The sequence below is a fragment of the Schistocerca americana genome, chromosome 7, assembly GCF_021461395.2.
Source record: "Schistocerca americana isolate TAMUIC-IGC-003095 chromosome 7, iqSchAmer2.1, whole genome shotgun sequence".
NCBI lineage: Eukaryota > Metazoa > Arthropoda > Insecta > Orthoptera > Acrididae > Schistocerca > Schistocerca americana.
Genome location: NC_060125.1, coordinates 546442015 through 546460727, shown reverse-complemented (window position 1 = coordinate 546460727; position 18713 = coordinate 546442015). Strand labels below are relative to the sequence as shown.

General features: G+C 36.3%; 1 protein-coding gene across 1 annotated transcript in view; it reads right to left on the bottom strand.

Moving 5' to 3' along the window:
* Positions 1 to 18713, bottom strand: part of LOC124623078 (small conductance calcium-activated potassium channel protein) — a 234423-nt gene that overhangs the window by 108172 nt on the left and 107538 nt on the right. The window contains exon 4 of the mRNA XM_047148870.1: positions 5380 to 5515. Within this exon, the coding sequence (XP_047004826.1) occupies positions 5380 to 5515 (136 nt within the window). The remainder of the gene's footprint in view (positions 1 to 5379; positions 5516 to 18713) is intronic.

Sequence of the window (18713 nt, the reverse complement as noted above, 5' to 3'; positions counted from 1 at the left end):
AAACTGCTACAACTATTGAAAACTTTACTTTAAGATTAAGCCCACAGAGTGTACATTTTTTCTGTTTAAGTTATTGTAGTTTGTCATGTATATGTATTGTGAAGTCTGAGCATACAGTTCACGTTATGCAGAGAGAGCAAAAAACTTTGATTATTTCTGGTCTCATGCATATTGTGGAAATGTTATTACTGAAATAATTTTGGATTTTGGTGCATGAAGCAAATTAGCTCGAAAATGTAAAGAGAAACAATACCTAATATGTTCTGATCTCTCAATAACAGATGGCATGAGCCTCTGGGTTTAACAATCTACGCATCCTGTTTTTTCTGTAGAATTAACATTTTTTGCCTTTCCCTTGCCATAAATACCTGCATTTCTCCATGATATTTTATTTGTATCTGTGACTTTACAACTGGTTAGTGACAGTTATTTCTGTTTCACTTTATTGTACATTTATTTTGTACAACAAAGTGGCAATATGAACTGTGAGTGAATGATGAATCTGCAAAAATGGATCTGTCATACTACGGTGTTTCCGGTCATACATGGTATCCTATTAGGCAATACTGCTGATGAGGAAATTACAGAGAGACCAGTGACACCAACACAGTGCAATCATTGCATGTATAATGTTGATTAGGCGTCAAAGGAGCTGACATATGTTGTAGTCTATTTTCTGAAGAAACTGATAAACACAGGCACTGATGTGAATCTTTGTGGTCCATGCTAAAGGTGGTGTTCTGAAGCATCCAATGAACTTCCAATTGTTTTCAAATCAGAGCTCTGAGTAGATCGTATATAATTTGCATGTTTTATGTTCTGAAGGTTGTTCACAAGCAGAGTATATTATTAACAGGCACTCTTCCATTCTAATAATATACTTTTGATGTTTGCACTATTATCTGTCACTTTACAGTATGTAAGTAGGGGAATTCATAATACCATTGTAACACTTTGCCTTCTCATTGCCAAACATACTGTGTGTCACAACCTGTTTCCACAATGAAAATTTTGCAGACGACATTCGCAAGCCACTCTCCTTCCCTCATTGTACTAAACTTGGCAATAACTTAAGTAACAGTGCAGTATATCTTCCATAGTTGCTCCTTTCCTTTTCCATACAACAATGACTGTCAAAAGATATCCGGAAGTACATAATCTCAAGTAGTTGGCAACTGTTCACTGCAACAATGCTGCACACCTTCACCTTATACAGAAACCCACACAATCACATGTGACAAATGATGTTCAAGTGTGGCTGCATGACCATTCCCCAGGCTGATTGACTGGTAAGTGGTTAACAGAACCATAAAACCTTGGATGAAATGGAACAGACACAAAGTGTTGATAAACATTCTATACAACATACAAAAATTACGAACACATGAAACCATTATGAGGGTTTATCAGGAAAATAACAGTACCTCAATCTCTACTGTGTGTAATAACTAAATACCACTGTAATCACTTAACTAATAATAAAGCTACAGTTATCAAAAAATTAAGAGTGACTTACTATTAAAAAGGAAAACACGTCCTAATGTTCTGTAAAATTATACTTATTTGGTTACGAACGAGCTTTAAGCTTTTTAGGCCATCTTATACTTATTTGGTTACGAACGAGCTTTAAGCTTTTCAGGCCATCTTCGGCTGACAACTTGTCACTTGAAAATGGCCTAAGAAGCTGACAGCCAGTTTATGACCAAATAAATATAATTCTACAGAACATTAGGAAGACTTTTCCTTTTAAACATTATTAGCATGTTTTGACAAGCAAAGATGGAAAATTCAGTTCATGTTCAAGAATGACTTATCAAACAACCCTTAGGCACTAATACAATTAGGACAGTTTCAGAGGGGTGGAGACAGAAGAGTACTGATATAACAAAACAAATTTTTCAGTAGAAGACAGTGTCTGGAGTTCAAATTGGGTGATAGAGAGACATTAAAACTAAGGCATTATGGCCTACTGAGACTTGGACAGTCTCCATTCCAATATTGATCAATAAACACATTTCTTCCTCCAACATGCATTTCATGTAAAATATTAGAATGGTAAAACTAGATAGATCTTGACTTATACAGCATACATACCACCTACAAATCAAAAAGGAAGAGGGAAAAACAATACTGGTGTACCACATACCCTCATCAGAAACAATGCAGTGGCTTACCAAAACACAAATGAAGGTATAGAGATGTATGGACAACTATCCACTTGAGTATTAAATAAAAATTTATATTTGGATATTGTATAGGCAGCTATATGGAAAGATGGGTAACGTACAGTAATACAAGAACCAAGAATGGACAATAAGAATGGAAAACTGAAAGAGAAGTGCTCAGATAGAAAAAGGTGTAAGGCAGGGGTGCAGTCTTTCACCCCTACAGCTCAACCTGTACATCAAGGATGTAATGGTTGAAATAAAAGCAAGATTCATGAGTAGTATTAAAATTAAGAGTGAAAGGATGTCAATGATAACACTCACAGATGGTATTCCTATATTCAGTGAATGTGAGTTAGAATTACAGGACCTGTTGCATGAAATGAACAATCTAATGAGCATGGAACATGGATTGAGAATAAACCAAGGAAAGACAAAAGTAATGAGATGTAGCAGAAATGAGATTAAACATAAACTTAACATCAAAACTGAGGACTGTGTATGAGACAAAGTGAAGGAATTTTGCTCCCTTGGAAGCAAGTTAACTAATGACAGACAAAATAGACTAGCACAGGCAACAAGGGCATTTCTCCCTAAAAGATGTTTACTAGTATCTTATATTTCAGGAATAAATTTGTGAAAATGTAAATCTGGAGCACAGCACTGAATGGAACTGAATAATGAACTCCAAGAAAACAAGAAGAGAAGAGAAAGAATGTAGAACGATGAAAGTGGAAAAGAAATGAAGTGGTCTTCTGGACAATTCGCGAGGAAAGAAAATGTGAAAAATACAGATGAGAAGGAGTGTCAATATGATAGGATGTTAATTAAGCCATCAGGGGACACCAGAAGGAGCCATAAAGAGGAGGGGCTGGAACCAGGGACATTGGGTGTGAGTGCTGCACTCAGATGAAGATGTTGTCAGAGGAGTGGAAGGTGTGGTGAGCAGCATCAGGTCATTCAGAAGATTGACAATAACTGACCTTTCAAAGAATATGGGGGTTACTGTACATAGGACAGTATAGACACAAACTTATATAGATAGGCAAGTCTGTTAGTAAGAAAACAGGATCTGAAGCAATGACAGAAGGTTTCAATAAATGTCTAACAACAGAGAAAACACAGTGAAACTCTGCTGCCGAGCACCCATTGTAACAAAATTATCCGACAGTTTACAACTGTCTTTGAGACCAGGACACACATCCACATCTTTTTTGTCTCCAAAGAAACACAGTTTTATTCTGTTACAAAGTTTCAACAAAGAAAAAAATGGCAATTAACTCTGTAAAAATAATCACTGTAATGGAAAAAAGTTAAAACATACACAAGACAATGAAACATAGTTCAGGAAAAGGCAAGTCATGGGGGAAAAGACAAATGGTCAGAGGACACTGTAAGATAGCTGGCAGGAACCTATCATGACTGTTATCCATCAAGTTATCTGCTACATTCCACATCCATGAAGATCATCTCACAATGGGACTATGGAACACTGCATATATCTAATCTTACTTAAACATGATGCAGGCGTTTGAGGAAAGAGTCCCTGTGGTTTTCTAATGAAGCTCTTCATGTTTACTGGCATGTTTTGGTCACTGGGCACTCTTATTTTAGTTCCTGATACTAGAATTTATTTATATTTAAATGAACTCTGTTAAGAGGTTATATCTGTTTTGAAGGCAAAACACTGACAATTTCTGTAAAAGTAAGCTAATGAAATTTTTCAGAACAGTTGTGGGATGCACTGCAAAATGAGATGACATAAGTATACAGGAGGCACTCACTAAAATATAAATCACTTTAAACAGTTGTGCAAAAGAGCACAAAATTAGTGTCTATGCAGAGCACTAACGTCACAGTTTGAATTTAGTTATTTTTTATTGCATTTCTCTTGCCTGCAGTACAAACTTATTTTGCTTTTAATTTAATTTTTAAGTTGATTAAAAGGGATCATACTATGTGCTTTTCAGTGCCACTATTCTATGAAATTAATAGATAAATTACATTTTCAAAGCTAAATTATTTCAAAACTTTGTCCAAAAATACACTTTTATCATCAAATGTGGACATTTAGATGATTAATTTGTTCATTGTGTATTAAGAAATTCCAAATTAATGTATAACTATGGTGAGATATCTTGCCATGTGTAGACACATCTGTGGAAACAATTTTTCTTTCACATATGGTCCATTATGTCAGTTTTTTGTTGTGGCTATTCCTTGCCCATAGTCCATCCTAAAAAATCTTAGTGTAGATACTATGTTTTCTGAGCTGCTTGGCTGGAAGCTAATCAATTCACAGTCTCTGTCCTAATACAGCAATGCCTGTTGCATATTTGTATGAGGTACTTGTCATTCATATTTGAACATGACTACACATCTAAATTTTAGTACTGGGACATGAACACATACACATCTGTAAAAGTCATGTCTCACATATCTCAGCTAAAGAATATGTCTATTGCAGAAATATTAAGCTCTTAATTTAGTATGCGAGCAAGCTAGTGGCTGTCACTTTTACATTTTTATAATCTCTTCGCTGGGTTCATTATAATTTTCTGTCCACAAGCATTTAAGTTCCAGCTGACAGTCACAATATTTTTGCATTTATAACAGAGGGTGCTGACTTTCTGTACGTAATGAAATTTATAACTGTTGTCTGCATAAACACCAAAAATCTTGGATGTTCAGAGGTCCAGTTTTATTAGTGCTCTGAATCTTAATTTGTATTTAATCTGGAGAAACACTGAATGATTTTTGCACATTGATGTCTTCCTATGGTGTTAACTATACAGCAGCCCTAAATTTCTAATAAGCAGCAAGATGCATTTGACTGGAAACTTCTAATGTCAATGAGAATCAGTAGACTCCTACAATTTAATTATAGAAATGTGAACATAATGACAAGCAAATGTTTGACCCTTGGAAGTACTTTAGTATCAAACTCAAAGTATACATTGTCATAGTACAGTGTTATCTAGGAAAAATTATTTGTACATATGTACTGTTATGAACTAATATTTACAGTTAGTATGTTTTACACATATCATATACAAGATGTCTTGTTTGTAACATCTGTCTAACAGCAAATTAATGATCTCATTAGCTGACTGTGGAAGAGTGCCTCAGACTACAGGAGCTAGTGGCTGGTATGCATATGACTATTATGGTACACTTTTGAGGATGATGCCTATAGGACCTTTTGTTGACTTACCATGATGCCTGTAGTTACAGCGATGCCCCTCCCGCAGTATGTGTTAGGCACGATATCTCCGAAGCCAACGCTCAGGAACGTGATGGCGATGAGCCACATGGCATTTAGGAGGTTGGCGTGCTCCTCATCATGGAACCTGTGCCGGCAACACAAACGCACCGCACTCTGTGCTGCTATCTACTTACGGTTTGCCACCACTTGCCTCATCTCACTTGCTGATACCTCGGTGCTCCATTTTATTGTTCATTTACTTTACAGGGAAGCAAATGTGTTCCCTTATTCTGTTTGAAAATGAAGCTTTTAATTTTTTTTCAGTGAACTGCATCATCATTAGAAACTATTACTTCTTTCAGTTAAAAGTACGCTGACAGTATATGAGCCAATAGATTACTCTAATGAAATATGAAAACAGTGATAACACACTATATGAACAGTGTTGGTTACCTCCAATAATCATTCATCTAGCTATATGAATGGTAATATGGTAATACAAAGACTAACATAAGATTTCAATTGTGCCTCATAATGGAGAGATAGGAAAGATATGTTCTTTAAATACTAACAGATTCTGTTCACTGGTCTCCGATGTACATAACTGAGGTCAGACAACAGACACAGTGTGATGAAAACAAACACCTCTTCCACTACAAGCTGCTTGGTGTTTCTGCATTCTACATAAGCTTTATAATTTGTTGTCTTCAATAAATACTATACATTACCTTCAGTTGTTTACAATAAGAGCTATGTCTACAATACAAACATCAAGGTTCTATGGAAGAAAGAAGAAAAGACTTTTCTTATGCATTGTTTGTCATGCAGAGTGCTAGAATTTTTTTAAGCAGAGGTATGTTACAATTTGTTGGTTATATATTTTTATCTCAGAAAATCTGTCAAAACACTGTGTTGTAAGGCATGTTCCAAACTAAGTCAAATGAGTATTTTAAAAACAGTCACTATTATTATAAAGACTTCAAAATGTGTCAGAATTCAGCATACTAGACTCTCAATAATGAATACTGCAATAATGTTAAACTTAAAACATTATAACTTGCAGATAGATAAATGAAGGCCCTATTATTTCCTTGCAAGTTCATTAATCTACAAATGGAGAATTTAATATTTCTGGAGACATTAGATTCATTGCGTTATGTGCTAGTGAAAAAAAACAAAACATTTTAAAATAATTAAGTGTGCTACCATTTATGACTTAATTATAAGATGAGGATGGATTTCTGGAATCTGGATTTTTTTTCTGAGTCAACACAGAGAATAGCCAGCTTTTTGGTTCATTGGTGAATGCTCAGTAAAACTGTTTACTCTACAAACTATTAAAAGTACAGACAGATGTGAAGGTTTGCAGCAGTAATAGCAAATGTTTCATGTTTCCGTCTGAGGGTAGCTCAGATAAACAACATATTACGTTTGATGTGCCTGGAATAAACTTTATGGATTGACAATGAAGCAACTGCATTACCAATGATGGTATTATCTCAGTTAAAAGAGCCTGCCACAGCCTTTTAAAACAGTAGTTTTCCCCAAGGGACCAGCTATTATCTACGATGAAATTAAATAAAAGAATTAAAAAAAAAGAAAAGAAAACAGGTATATGTATGTCTTCCTTTCTTTAACTTTTTAGGCTTACATTACTTCAACTCCTCCATTGATTATTACAATATTATAATTGCATTTTTTTCTAAATGTGAGCTTACTTTTCCTAACTGAAGCAGGACAGTATCATCTCTCATTTATTCACTAGCAATAGTTTCCTGTCAAAGACAGAGATTTTCAAATGCAAAAGGTTTAAGGGAGAGGCACTTACCATCATCCCACACGTGAGTGTGATACCGCGACCGCAGTAAGTGTTAGGGACTATGTCCCCATAACCTACGCACAGGAAAGTAATCGCGATCAGCCACATGGAGTTTAGCAAGTTGGCATGCTCTTCATCGTGGAACCTAAATGTGGGAGGCAGAAACACAGAAACCATGCTGTCCATGTTTGTTCCAAGGTCCACAGTGTTAGCGTTTAAATGAGAGAGTGAAGAAAAACTATTATTTACAAGCATCTGAGGTCTCAAAATAGAGTATTAGCTGATATAATTCTCCACTAAAAGAAAGTGAATCTATTTGATTGTAAGGAACTTGGTTAAGTAACTTATCTGCTGTATACTCCTGTAGTCATACATTCTGTTGATACTGTATCATTCAACACGGCTATTTTTAATTTTAACTGATATAGATCGAGAGGAAATAGCCCACAAATGTTTTTAAATTAGCCTTGGAATTCTAAGTCTGGTATGACTGCTTGTCATGTAGATCTTACATTATAAAAATTTTTAAGCAGCCATGAATCTCTGCCTTGCAATTCCCACATGAACTTCTAATGTTCTAGTATTTTTGAAGCAGTGCAACCTTGTCCGTCATCTCGCTTTCGTTAATAATGACGAATGCCAGTATAACATGCTCATCGTAAAAAACTGATTTCTTGTTTGTTTCTTGGTCTCTAGTCTGTTAGTTTATCAGTAGTGGAATTTCACCTCTGAAGGTAAATATTGGGCAGTCATTCTATCTCTGAGTGATTTTACAGTTTTCTCAAGCCAGTCCAGTTTTAGAATATTTTTCCACACAAGTAACTTATCATTTGGTAACCCCCCCCCCCCCCCCCCCCCAGTTTTCTCCTCTCATACACACTCATTACTGTCAATTTTCGTTATGAATCATGACTGTGAAACACGCTGCATACAAGTCTTTCACTTGGATGCCCCTCGTACCCCCTCTCTCAGCTGGGCATCCGAGGCGACTATTACTGATTGTGATACGTCCTGTACAGAAATCTTATAGGTGCAGCACCCCTTGTGTCCCTGTCAGCTTGGCGTCCCAAGCTGACTATTGGCTAATAATAGTAGATTATAATGGCAGCATACAAACAGTAAGCTCTTCTTTAGAAGACGTTCCACTTCCAAGACTTCACAAGGAACTGAGCTGCTGCTGTTCTCGTTAAGATCTGTATTTTATTCCTTATGTTTTATAATGAATCACTGGTGTATGCAAATTGTCAAGTCATCTCAATAGATTCCTGCAGTACCCCAACAATGAATTAAAAACCACACCTCAATAATTACAAAGGATTTTCACTGTCTGTATTACAATTATGCATTCAGCTCTGCAACAATATGTGTCAAGTACTGATTTGCATTTTGATGAAATACTCTCCAGATACAGAGTTTGTAATGATTTTTTTCTGAAATTTCACACCTCGAGCTTCGTTTTCTCCTTTCTACCCCCTCATTTCTCCTAATGGAGCAATCTGAAAATTCTGAAACTTAGAGATTTAACTGTTCTTCAGAAGTTGTCTACTAGTGTAAGTGATGCTCCAGTTGTTTCAATAGCTAGCAACACCTATGCCAGAAATCCTTTAAGGAAAGAACTTATAAGTGCAGTATCATGGTGACAGTGTCCTTGGTGATTGATTATATGTACTGAAAAAGAGGCTGGTGGGCAGCATAAGGTGCTTTAAAGTGAACTCTCAGACTGAAAGAATTAAAACATAAGACAAGAAGGGAAAATATTTCTTTAGTCATTTAAGGACTAAAGAACAAACTAAAGTGCAATGGAAGACATGGACTTTCTCAGAGTAGTCTAGATATTAAAGATACAACTAAAAAGTTGAAACAGACAACTGGTATATCATTCTATTGTATATGTAATGGCACCCACGTAAGAAGAGTAATTTTCATTAACCAAGAGGACAAAACTAATGCAACAAAAGAAGAAAGCATTGTAGCAGTTATTCTGTAGGAGAAGCAGACATTATCTTTCACCTTTAAAATTTCACATCTACTGTATCTATAAACTTAATTTTCATAAAACTGTTTGTTGTTGTTGTTATTGTGGTCGTCAGTCCTGAGACTGGTTTGCTGCAGCTCTCCATGCTATTTATCGTCCATGTTTCACTTCCATACATGGCTACACTCCATACGAATACTTTCAGAAATGACTTCCTGACACTTAAATCAATACTGGATGTTAACAAATTTCTCTTCTTCAGAAACGCTTTCCTTGCCATTGCCAGCCTACATTTTATATCCTCTCTACTTCGACCATTATCAGTCATTTTGCTCCCCAAATAGCAAAACTCCTTTACTACTTTAAGTGCCTCATTTCCTAATCTAATTCCCTCAGCATCACCCGACTTAATTAGACTACATTCCATTATCCTTGTTTTGCTTTTGTTGATGTTCATCTTATAAGACACTGTCCATTCCATTCAACTGCTCTTCCAAGTCCTTTGCTGTCTCTGACAGAATTACAATGTCATTGGCGAACCTCAAAGTTTTTATTTCTTCTCCATGAATTTTAATACCTACTCCAACCTTTTCTTTTGTTTCCTTTACTGCTTGCTCAACATACAGATTGAACAACATCGGGGACAGGCTACAACCCTGTCTTACTCCCTTCCCAACCACTGCTTCCCTTTCATGTCCCTCGACTCTTATAACTGCCATCTGGTTTCTGTACAAATTGTAAATAGCCTTTCGCTCCCTGTATTTTACCCCTGCCACCTTTAGAATTTGAAAGAGAGTATTCCAGTCAACATTGTCAAAAGCTTTCTCTAAGTCTACAAATGCTAGAAACGTAGGTTTGCCTTTCCTTAATCTTTCTTCTAAGATAAGTCGTAAGGTCAGTATTGCCTCACGTGTTCCAGTGTTTCTACGGAATCCAAACTGATCTTCCCCGAGGTTGGCTTCTACTAGTTCTTCCATTCGTCTGTAAAGAATTTGTGTTAGTATTTTGCAGCTGTGACTTATTAAGCTGATAGTTCGGTAATTTTCACATCTGTCAACACCTGCTTTCTTTGGGATTGGAATTATTATATTCTTCTTGAAGTCTGAGGGTATTTCGCCTGTTTCATACATCTTGCTCACCAGATGGTAGAGTTTTGTCAGGACTGGCTCTCCCACGGCCGTCAGTAGTTCCAATGGAATATTGTCTACTCCGGGGGCCTTGTTTTGACTCAGGTCTTTCAGTGCTCTGTCAAACTCTTCACGCAGTACCGTATCTCCCATTTCATCTTCATCTACATCCTCTTCCATTTCCATAATATTGTCCTCAAGTACATCGCCCTTGTATAGACCCTCTATATACTCCTTCCACCTTTCTGCTTTCCCTTCTTTGCTTAGAACTGGGTTTCCATCTGAGCTCTTGATATTCATACAAGTCGTTCTCTTATCTCCAAAGGTCTCTTTAATTTTCCTGTAGGCGGTATCTATCTTACCCCTAGTGAGGTAGGCCTCTACATCCTTACATTTGTCCTCTAGCCATCCCTGCTTAGCCATTTTGCACTTCCTGTCGATCTCATTTTTGAGACGTTTGTATTCCTTTTTGCCTGTTTCACTTACTGCATTTTTATATTTTCTCCTTTCATCAATTAAATTCAATATTTCTTCTGTTACCCAAGGATTTCTACTAGCCCTCGTCTTTTTACCTACTTGATCCTCTGCTGCCTTCACTACTTCATCCCTCAAGGCTACCCATTCTTCTTCTACTGTATTTATTTCCCCCATTCCTGTCAATTGCTCCCTTATGCTCTCCCTGAATCTCTGTACAACCTCTGGTTCTTTTGGTTTATCCAGGTCCCATCTCCTTAAATTCCCACCTTTTTGCAGTTTCTTCAGTTTTAATCTACAGGTCATAACCAATAGATTGTGGTCAGAGTCCACATCTGCCCCTGGAAATGTCTTACAATTTAAAACCTGGTTCCTAAATCTCTGTCTTACCATTATATAATCTATTTGATACCTTTTAGTATCTACAGGGTTCTTTCATGTATACAACCTTCTTTCATGATTCTTAAACCAAGTGTTAGTTATGATTATGTTGTGCTCTGTGCTAAATTCTACCAGGCGGCTTCCTCTTTCATTTCTGTCCCCCAATCCATATTCACCTACTATGTTTCCTTCTCTCCCTTTTCCTACACTCGAATTCCAGTCACCCATGACTATTAAATTTTCGTCTCCCTTCACAATCTGAATAATTTCTTTTATTTCATCATACATTTCTTCAATTTCTTCATCATCTGCAGAGCTAGTTGGCATATAAACTTGTACTACTGTAGTAGGTGTGGGCTTCGTATCTATCTTGGCCAGAATAATGCGTTCACTATGCTGTTTGTAGTAGCTTACCCGCACTCCTATTTTCCTATTCATTATTAAACCTACTCCTGCATTACCCCTATTTGATTTTGTGTTTATAACCCTGTAGTCACCTGACCAGAAGTCTTGTTCCTCCTACCACCGAACTTCACTAATTCCCACTATATCTAACTTCAACCTATCCATTTCCCTTTTAAAATTTTCTAACCTACCTGCCCGATTAAGGGATCTGACATTCCACGCTCCGATCCGTAGAACGCCAGTTTTCTTTCTCCTGATAACGACATCCTCTTGAGTAGTCCCCGCCCGGAGATCCAAATGGGGGACTATTTTACCTCCGGAATATTTTACCCAAGAGGACGCCATCATCATGTAATCATACAGTAAAGCTGCATGCCCTCGGGAAAAATTACGGCTGTAGTTTCCCCTTGCTTTCAGCCGTTCGCAGTACCAGCACAGCAAGGCCGTTTTGGTTATTGTTACAAGGCCAGATCAGTCAATCATCCAGACTGTTGCCCTTGCAACTACTGAAAAGGCTGCTGCCCCTCTTCAGGAACCACACGTTTGTCTGGCCTCTCAACAGATACCCCTCCATTGTGGTTGCACCTACGGTACGGCTATCTGTATCACTGAGGCACGCAAGCCTCCCCACCAATGGCAAGGTCCATGGTTAAGAAATTGAATAATAAATAAATAAATTACTTCTGTAAACTATGCATGTAATTTCATGCACTGACTCATCCAAAAATATCTGTAGAATACAGCACTATTATAGATAAAGGGAATCAACGACTAATAAATATACCATGTGTATTATACAATGTTATTCACATTTCATTCATACTTGAATAGAACATTGTGTTAGTTTACAGTTTGTTATGTTAGGTAGGTATAAATCTTAAAGTTTAATGTATCCAGTATTGGAAAAGATGGCACAGAATGGGTCAGGAGACAACAGTGTCTTTGTGAGCTGAGCTCAGTGACCATATCTATTACCTGTCCATAAGGATGTTGCCCAAAGTCTATGTATTTGCCGCTGGCCCCTTTTCAAATGCTGTTTCCTACTTGGAATCTCAATTATTTGAAGAATTGCAATGTCACTGATAGTAACCAGGGCTGTGTGGTTGTTGTTGTTGTTGTTGTTGTGGTATTCAGTCCAGAGACTGGTTTGATGCAGCTCTCCATGCTACTCTATCGTGTGCAAGCTTCATCATCTCCCAGTACTTACTGCAACCTACATCCTTCTGAATCTGCTTAGTGTATTCATCTCTTGGTCTCCCTCTACGATTTTTACCCTCCACGCTGCCCTCCAATGCTAAATTTGTGATCCCCTGATGCCACAGAACATGTCCTACCAACCAGTCCCTTCTTCTTGTCAAGTTGTGCCACAAACTCCTCTTCTCCCCAATTCTATTCAATACCTCCTCATTAGTTTTGTGACCTACCCATCTAATCTTCAGCATTCTTCTGTAGCACCACATTTTGAAAGCTTCTATTCTCTTCTTGTCCAAACTATTTATCATCCATGTTTCACTTCCATACATGGCTACACTCCATACAAATACTTTCAGAAACGACTTCCTGACACTTAAATCCATACTCGATGTTAACAAATTTCTCTTCTTCAGAAACACTTTCCTTGCCATTGCCAGTCTACATTTTATATCCTCTCTACTTTGACCATCATCAGTTATTCTGCTCCCCAAATAGCAAAACTCATTTGTGTGGTATGTTAGTTTAAACTTATTTCCACCCATATTAGCATCTTTGCTCCAAGGTTTCGGAGTGGAGATATTCATGAATGATCATAATCATTTTGATACCTTGTTGAGGCTATAATTTAAATGTGCATAGAGGACACTGAAAATGTCACATTGTCTAGAAACTTGCCACGGCTAGCAATTTAAGACTATGAACTTCAAAGTAAAGTATGAGACTTTAAATTTTTTTCCAGCGATGATTGTAGGCATACAATGTAGTTTGTTTGTCAAAACTATCTGTTTTGTTATAACCAATGTGTATTTTTCCTTGTTCTGACTGTTTAATTAATTTAACATTTAGCTGAGTAGTTGATTTTATGCCACTTCACTATTTAACTAGTAGGTTTCAACTTCTTACTGGGGGAAACTGGGGATACTTAAAACTATATGTTGAACTGAGTCTCAAAAGCTGGATACTGATATCTATTTTCCACAAAGAGCCCAGCCAAACATGCCACATTGAACAACTGACAGACAAATCACCTCTATGACTCTTTCCATTTCCACCAAACTGACCAGTCTCTCACTTCTGTAGGACATACTGGTACATGGAGAATTTGGCTCAAGATTGTGGCTGAGATTGAGTGCAACTAGTGGTAAGTGGAAATTTTGGGTTTATCCTCATGGTATGCCCAGATGGCTCAAGTAGCAAGAGAACTGTCAGCGAAAGACAGCTCTCCCATATCAATTCCTAATCTGGCATACAATTTTACCTGTGCATGTGCAATAAACAAAGTCTACACTGTTCAGTGAGTACAAGAATTTCATCTGAGTTTTATGAGGTTATAGATTAGTCGACGTCTCCACCCTATCCATTTTCCTAGAGGTAAATCTTCCAGAATACCATAGGAGACACTCAGGGGAAAGTGGAAGGAATGGAGAAAAGCCATTGGCAAGCTATGTGTTGGTGCATGTGATGTGATAGGGTAGCTCACATGGTTCATGAGAAGCAAGAATTGACATCTGAGTCCCAATCCAGCACATATTTGGAACTTGTTAGAATAATTTTATCTCATCTAATTTCTCATAATATTTAGTGATTAATTTTTATGTCCGAAAATACTGCAGTGTAAATTTTCTTTGTCTATGAACTTTAAGGCCAAATCTATGTTGTAAAAGCATTATGTTTAACATCTTATTAACTTAAATGGTACCTCTAGAACTTGTTACAATACTCACAACATATCAAATGTAATGAAGAAGGACATGAACAAAAACTGGAATAGGAAGGAACTAAGCAGGACAGTCAAGGCACTAAAACAACAACAAAGAGTTATTAGCAGAAGATACTTGAAACCCTGAGAAGTTACAAATGTCAGAACGGGAAACTGATCAGACAGAGATAAGGGAAAAGCAGACCAAAATTAGAAGCATAGCTCAGACAAAAATGGATATCAGGAAAGTATGAAAAACAAAGGAAGCAAATTCTGCAAAAGAAGAAAGATATAGAAGCTGCAGCCCACAGGAATGAAAAGACAAAGAAGAGGAGCTTCACAAGAAATTTTAAAGAAAAAATTACTGAAGGAGTTGAAAGACAATGAAATTAATGCAGGAAGAGTAGGGGGTAGAAAGATAAAATGTATGTAGGCTCTGATTTCAGATGATCAGTATACATTTGAACTATGCCGGTGGCAAAAAAGAAACAGATGCTGCCAAACACATTCCAACATATAAAGTTCTCAGGAGGATGCTGGTAGGAAGTATAAAAATTGCCCACATAGTGGAGCACACATGCATATTACATTATAGAGTTCCTCACATCACCTATTTAGTCTGAAGCTACGTTAGTTATTCCATATTATGTCTGCCTCTTTTTCACCTAGATTGATATCATTCTCTGACATGTTGATTGCTATCTCTGGTATGTCCAGCTTATTTCCAAATGTTGTTGTAGGTTTCAGTCATCAGTTGTCCTGTTATGTATTACTTAACTTAGAATCCTGAGTGATTTTCTTACTCAACACAAAAAAATCTTTTATTCATTACAACCCATCTTATATTATCAGATGAAGAAGAAGATGAAAGATTGAGGTTTCACACCCTGTCAAAGGTGAGTTCCTTAGAGGCAGTTCTGTTAGATTAATGATCCCTTGTTCCTAAAGGTAAGCAATCGTGTCAAACTTTGTTTATGAGTATGCCAGCTGCAGTCTACAATCCACTACAGTGCAGTTTTATAGATTATTGTGCATGATTATTTAAAAAGATGGACCCAGTTTAATTAATTTTTATTTCATGAAATGGAAACTGGATATGAATTATCTACACACTGTCCGAAAGAAGAAAATGTAAAGTTTTTGTTACCACAACTAAAGAGCTAATAGTTAAGTAAATGATCACAGGAATTCTCATAGGTTAAAACTACTAAAATTTCCAGCTTATTATGACTGGTATATTTAAAAAATCATTAGTGATGGTCTGGATCACACATCAGCTTGCTACTGTCAATGTTAAACTCCTCTATTGCATACTGCAGCTTAAATACATGACATCACCATTTGACCATTGACAACTGTTGATGCCATCATACTTTTGTTGCCATTGAAGAAGACTTGTGCAGTTTTTTGTAAACAGAAGAGATTATTAAGTACAATGGAAACTTTAATCAGAAGAGAGAAGGCATTAAGCATAACAGTATCTGGCTACTGGTTCTGAAGAATGCATAAGCCTTTCATAATAAGACAACAAGAACAATGATGTCAATAACCGTGTCCACATTCTAAACTCCACAGTACAGTATGTGACAGAGTATTTAATGTCTGTCAGTGGTGAGCCACTGCATGACCTGGACTGACACTGTAGCTATGACCAACCTCCCCTCCCCCAAACCCAACAAGATGTCCTCTACAGATGGGGACAAAATGTTGGGTTATCTAACAAACCCCACAACACTGCATCACAATAGCCCAGAGAATTTTAGTAATTATGAGATGAGATATGATATTAAAATTTTTCCTTCTTTTTTTCCTTGAGTATTTTAATAAACTGAATATAGGTTAATTTAATGTAGGAATCAAACAATCCTTACAGTTTTTGGATCATGGCCTCTCCAAACGAACTATCCAGGTGTGTCATTTTATTTGCCTTGCAGCTTTCATCTGACACACTTCACTCCCATCTACCAAACTCCTCAACTCTCCTGTATACTACATTGTTGATTTAACAATTCTGTGAGAAAGAATACATATAAAAGAACTGTTTACTGACAGAGAATTCAGAGTATTTTTGAAGTGGTCAATGTTTTTTTTTCTTTGCTTTTGAAGTTGTATAGGGAATGTTAATTGTGACCTGAGAAGATGTTATGTATATATATTTAACTTTACATGCAAATAAAAATAATCGCTAGGTCCTGTAAAATGAACCAGTGTCATTGTAGCAAGAATAATGAGCACACATGTAATGTGCAGACAACTAAAGTGAGATAATATATCTGCAAATAAAAGCAATTTAGTCATAAACATTTTGACTGAAGGCAAATGATGCATTACTAAAGCAGAATATTATTGATTCACTGTTCTGGCAAACTGTTATGAAAATATTATCTATCATCTATTCTAAATTCCATACTCAGTTCTTGCATAGCTTGCCATTATTGACATATTGTCATACATATTTATTTCACAATGAACAACATCTAAATTTTAATATCATGCTGCAAGGAAAGAAATAACACAATATTTTGAGACTCAGATGCTTTTCCATATAGGATATGTTTCATAAAGTGGCAAGAAATGATTAAAGTACCATGCCATGCAAAATCTATATTTAACTAGCTACATTTTAAGTGTCTGAAAAATATCCCTTGGTAAACTACACTTGCTCAATGCAGAAACTGTGATGAAGCAATACTGACAGCTAATTTGTACACCTATTAAATTTCTGATTAGTTTACATTATGTGTCATTAAGAACAAGTAATGTCTATGATTTTTAATTTGGCCAGTTTTAAATACAATTTTTGTTCAATAAATGCATCAAGTGAATTATGGAGTTTGCTTAATGAACACTGTGGTGCTCATGAAGATTTACAGTGGGGACCTACGGATTACAGATTCCTATAGCATCTTAAGAAGATTTACAAAGGAAATTTATGTAACATTAGTATTCTGTGCTATCAAGAGAAATAACAAAAAGTTACTAATAAAGATACCTTTATGTCAGTGCTGTTATTTTTACATACTGGTGTTTTTCTTTTAGGACAGACATGCAGTTGCACAGACCACAATGGTCAACTGTATACTACTCATGTAATTAAAACACTGTAAGTTAGGGAGGTTGTTTGTTTAGTGCTATTAATGTTGACTACTATAATGAACAACAAAAAGCATTAGGCCTATGTACAGGCACACACACAAGATAACTTTCTACTTAAAAGTACATTCTGATGGGAGAAAAAATCTGCTCACCAATGACAAAAACTTAGGTAAGGTTATCACAAGGTGAAACAACTATTGATGGATTTGAGACTGGAGATAATACGCCAAAGGATAAGTAATTCCTGGGTACAGATCAAGAGATGCACATAATGCACTGTCCAGTTTCCATGTCCCCTTAACTGACATTTAGAGTGACAATGTTTCTATGGGCTTTTGAATATCTCCAGCTGTTTCTCCTTTCCCTAGTTTCTAATAAAGATAATCAAAATTGATATATTAGAAGCTGCCCAACTGCTATTACATCTTAAACTCATTTTTAATTTATTTATTTGGTACAACATGCTAGTGTTTGGAACAAAGTAATTTTTATTCTGCCTGAATTATGGTAAAGCTTATTAAAGAAAGTTATGTTAAGGATAAAACATCTATTTCGTAGCACCTTTTATAATCGTACATTATAAAGATAATTTTTTATTTGTGTTGTCCAGTTCTGCTGCTCAAGGCAGATAAATAACATTTTTGCCATTTTTCTGACAAGCATAAGAGTGTGTCATGAATTACGACAAATTAAAATTATATCTGGCTGCAAAATATACTTTTAATCTGGATTAAAAAGTCTCATTAGTATACTGTTTCATGGAAAATAGTCTCCTTTATGAATTTATTGACATAAAATGAATAAATGAAATGTAAACGATAAGAAGGAGTGACAATGCCCATGTGTACTGAATATTTGATAACATGATGAGCACTTCAAAAGTTCTGTATGCTGCATAAGAATGCCTAACAAGATGACTTTATTGCTCTACTTTACTCATCAGGTTAGAGTCAGACTTTGGTCTACAATGTTCTGCAGATGAATGGTGGAAAGGTAGGCTCCCAGATTGCAAACTAAATCACAGAATGAAAGAATCTAATGTTCTTCCACACAATTACCACATCAAAAGTGAAACTTTAAAAGTAACAATTTCAATTCAATGCTGAGTGATATGAGGCTAAAATATACAATAATAATAATTAACAAAATGGTCACTGTGTTTCCCTGAGGCTG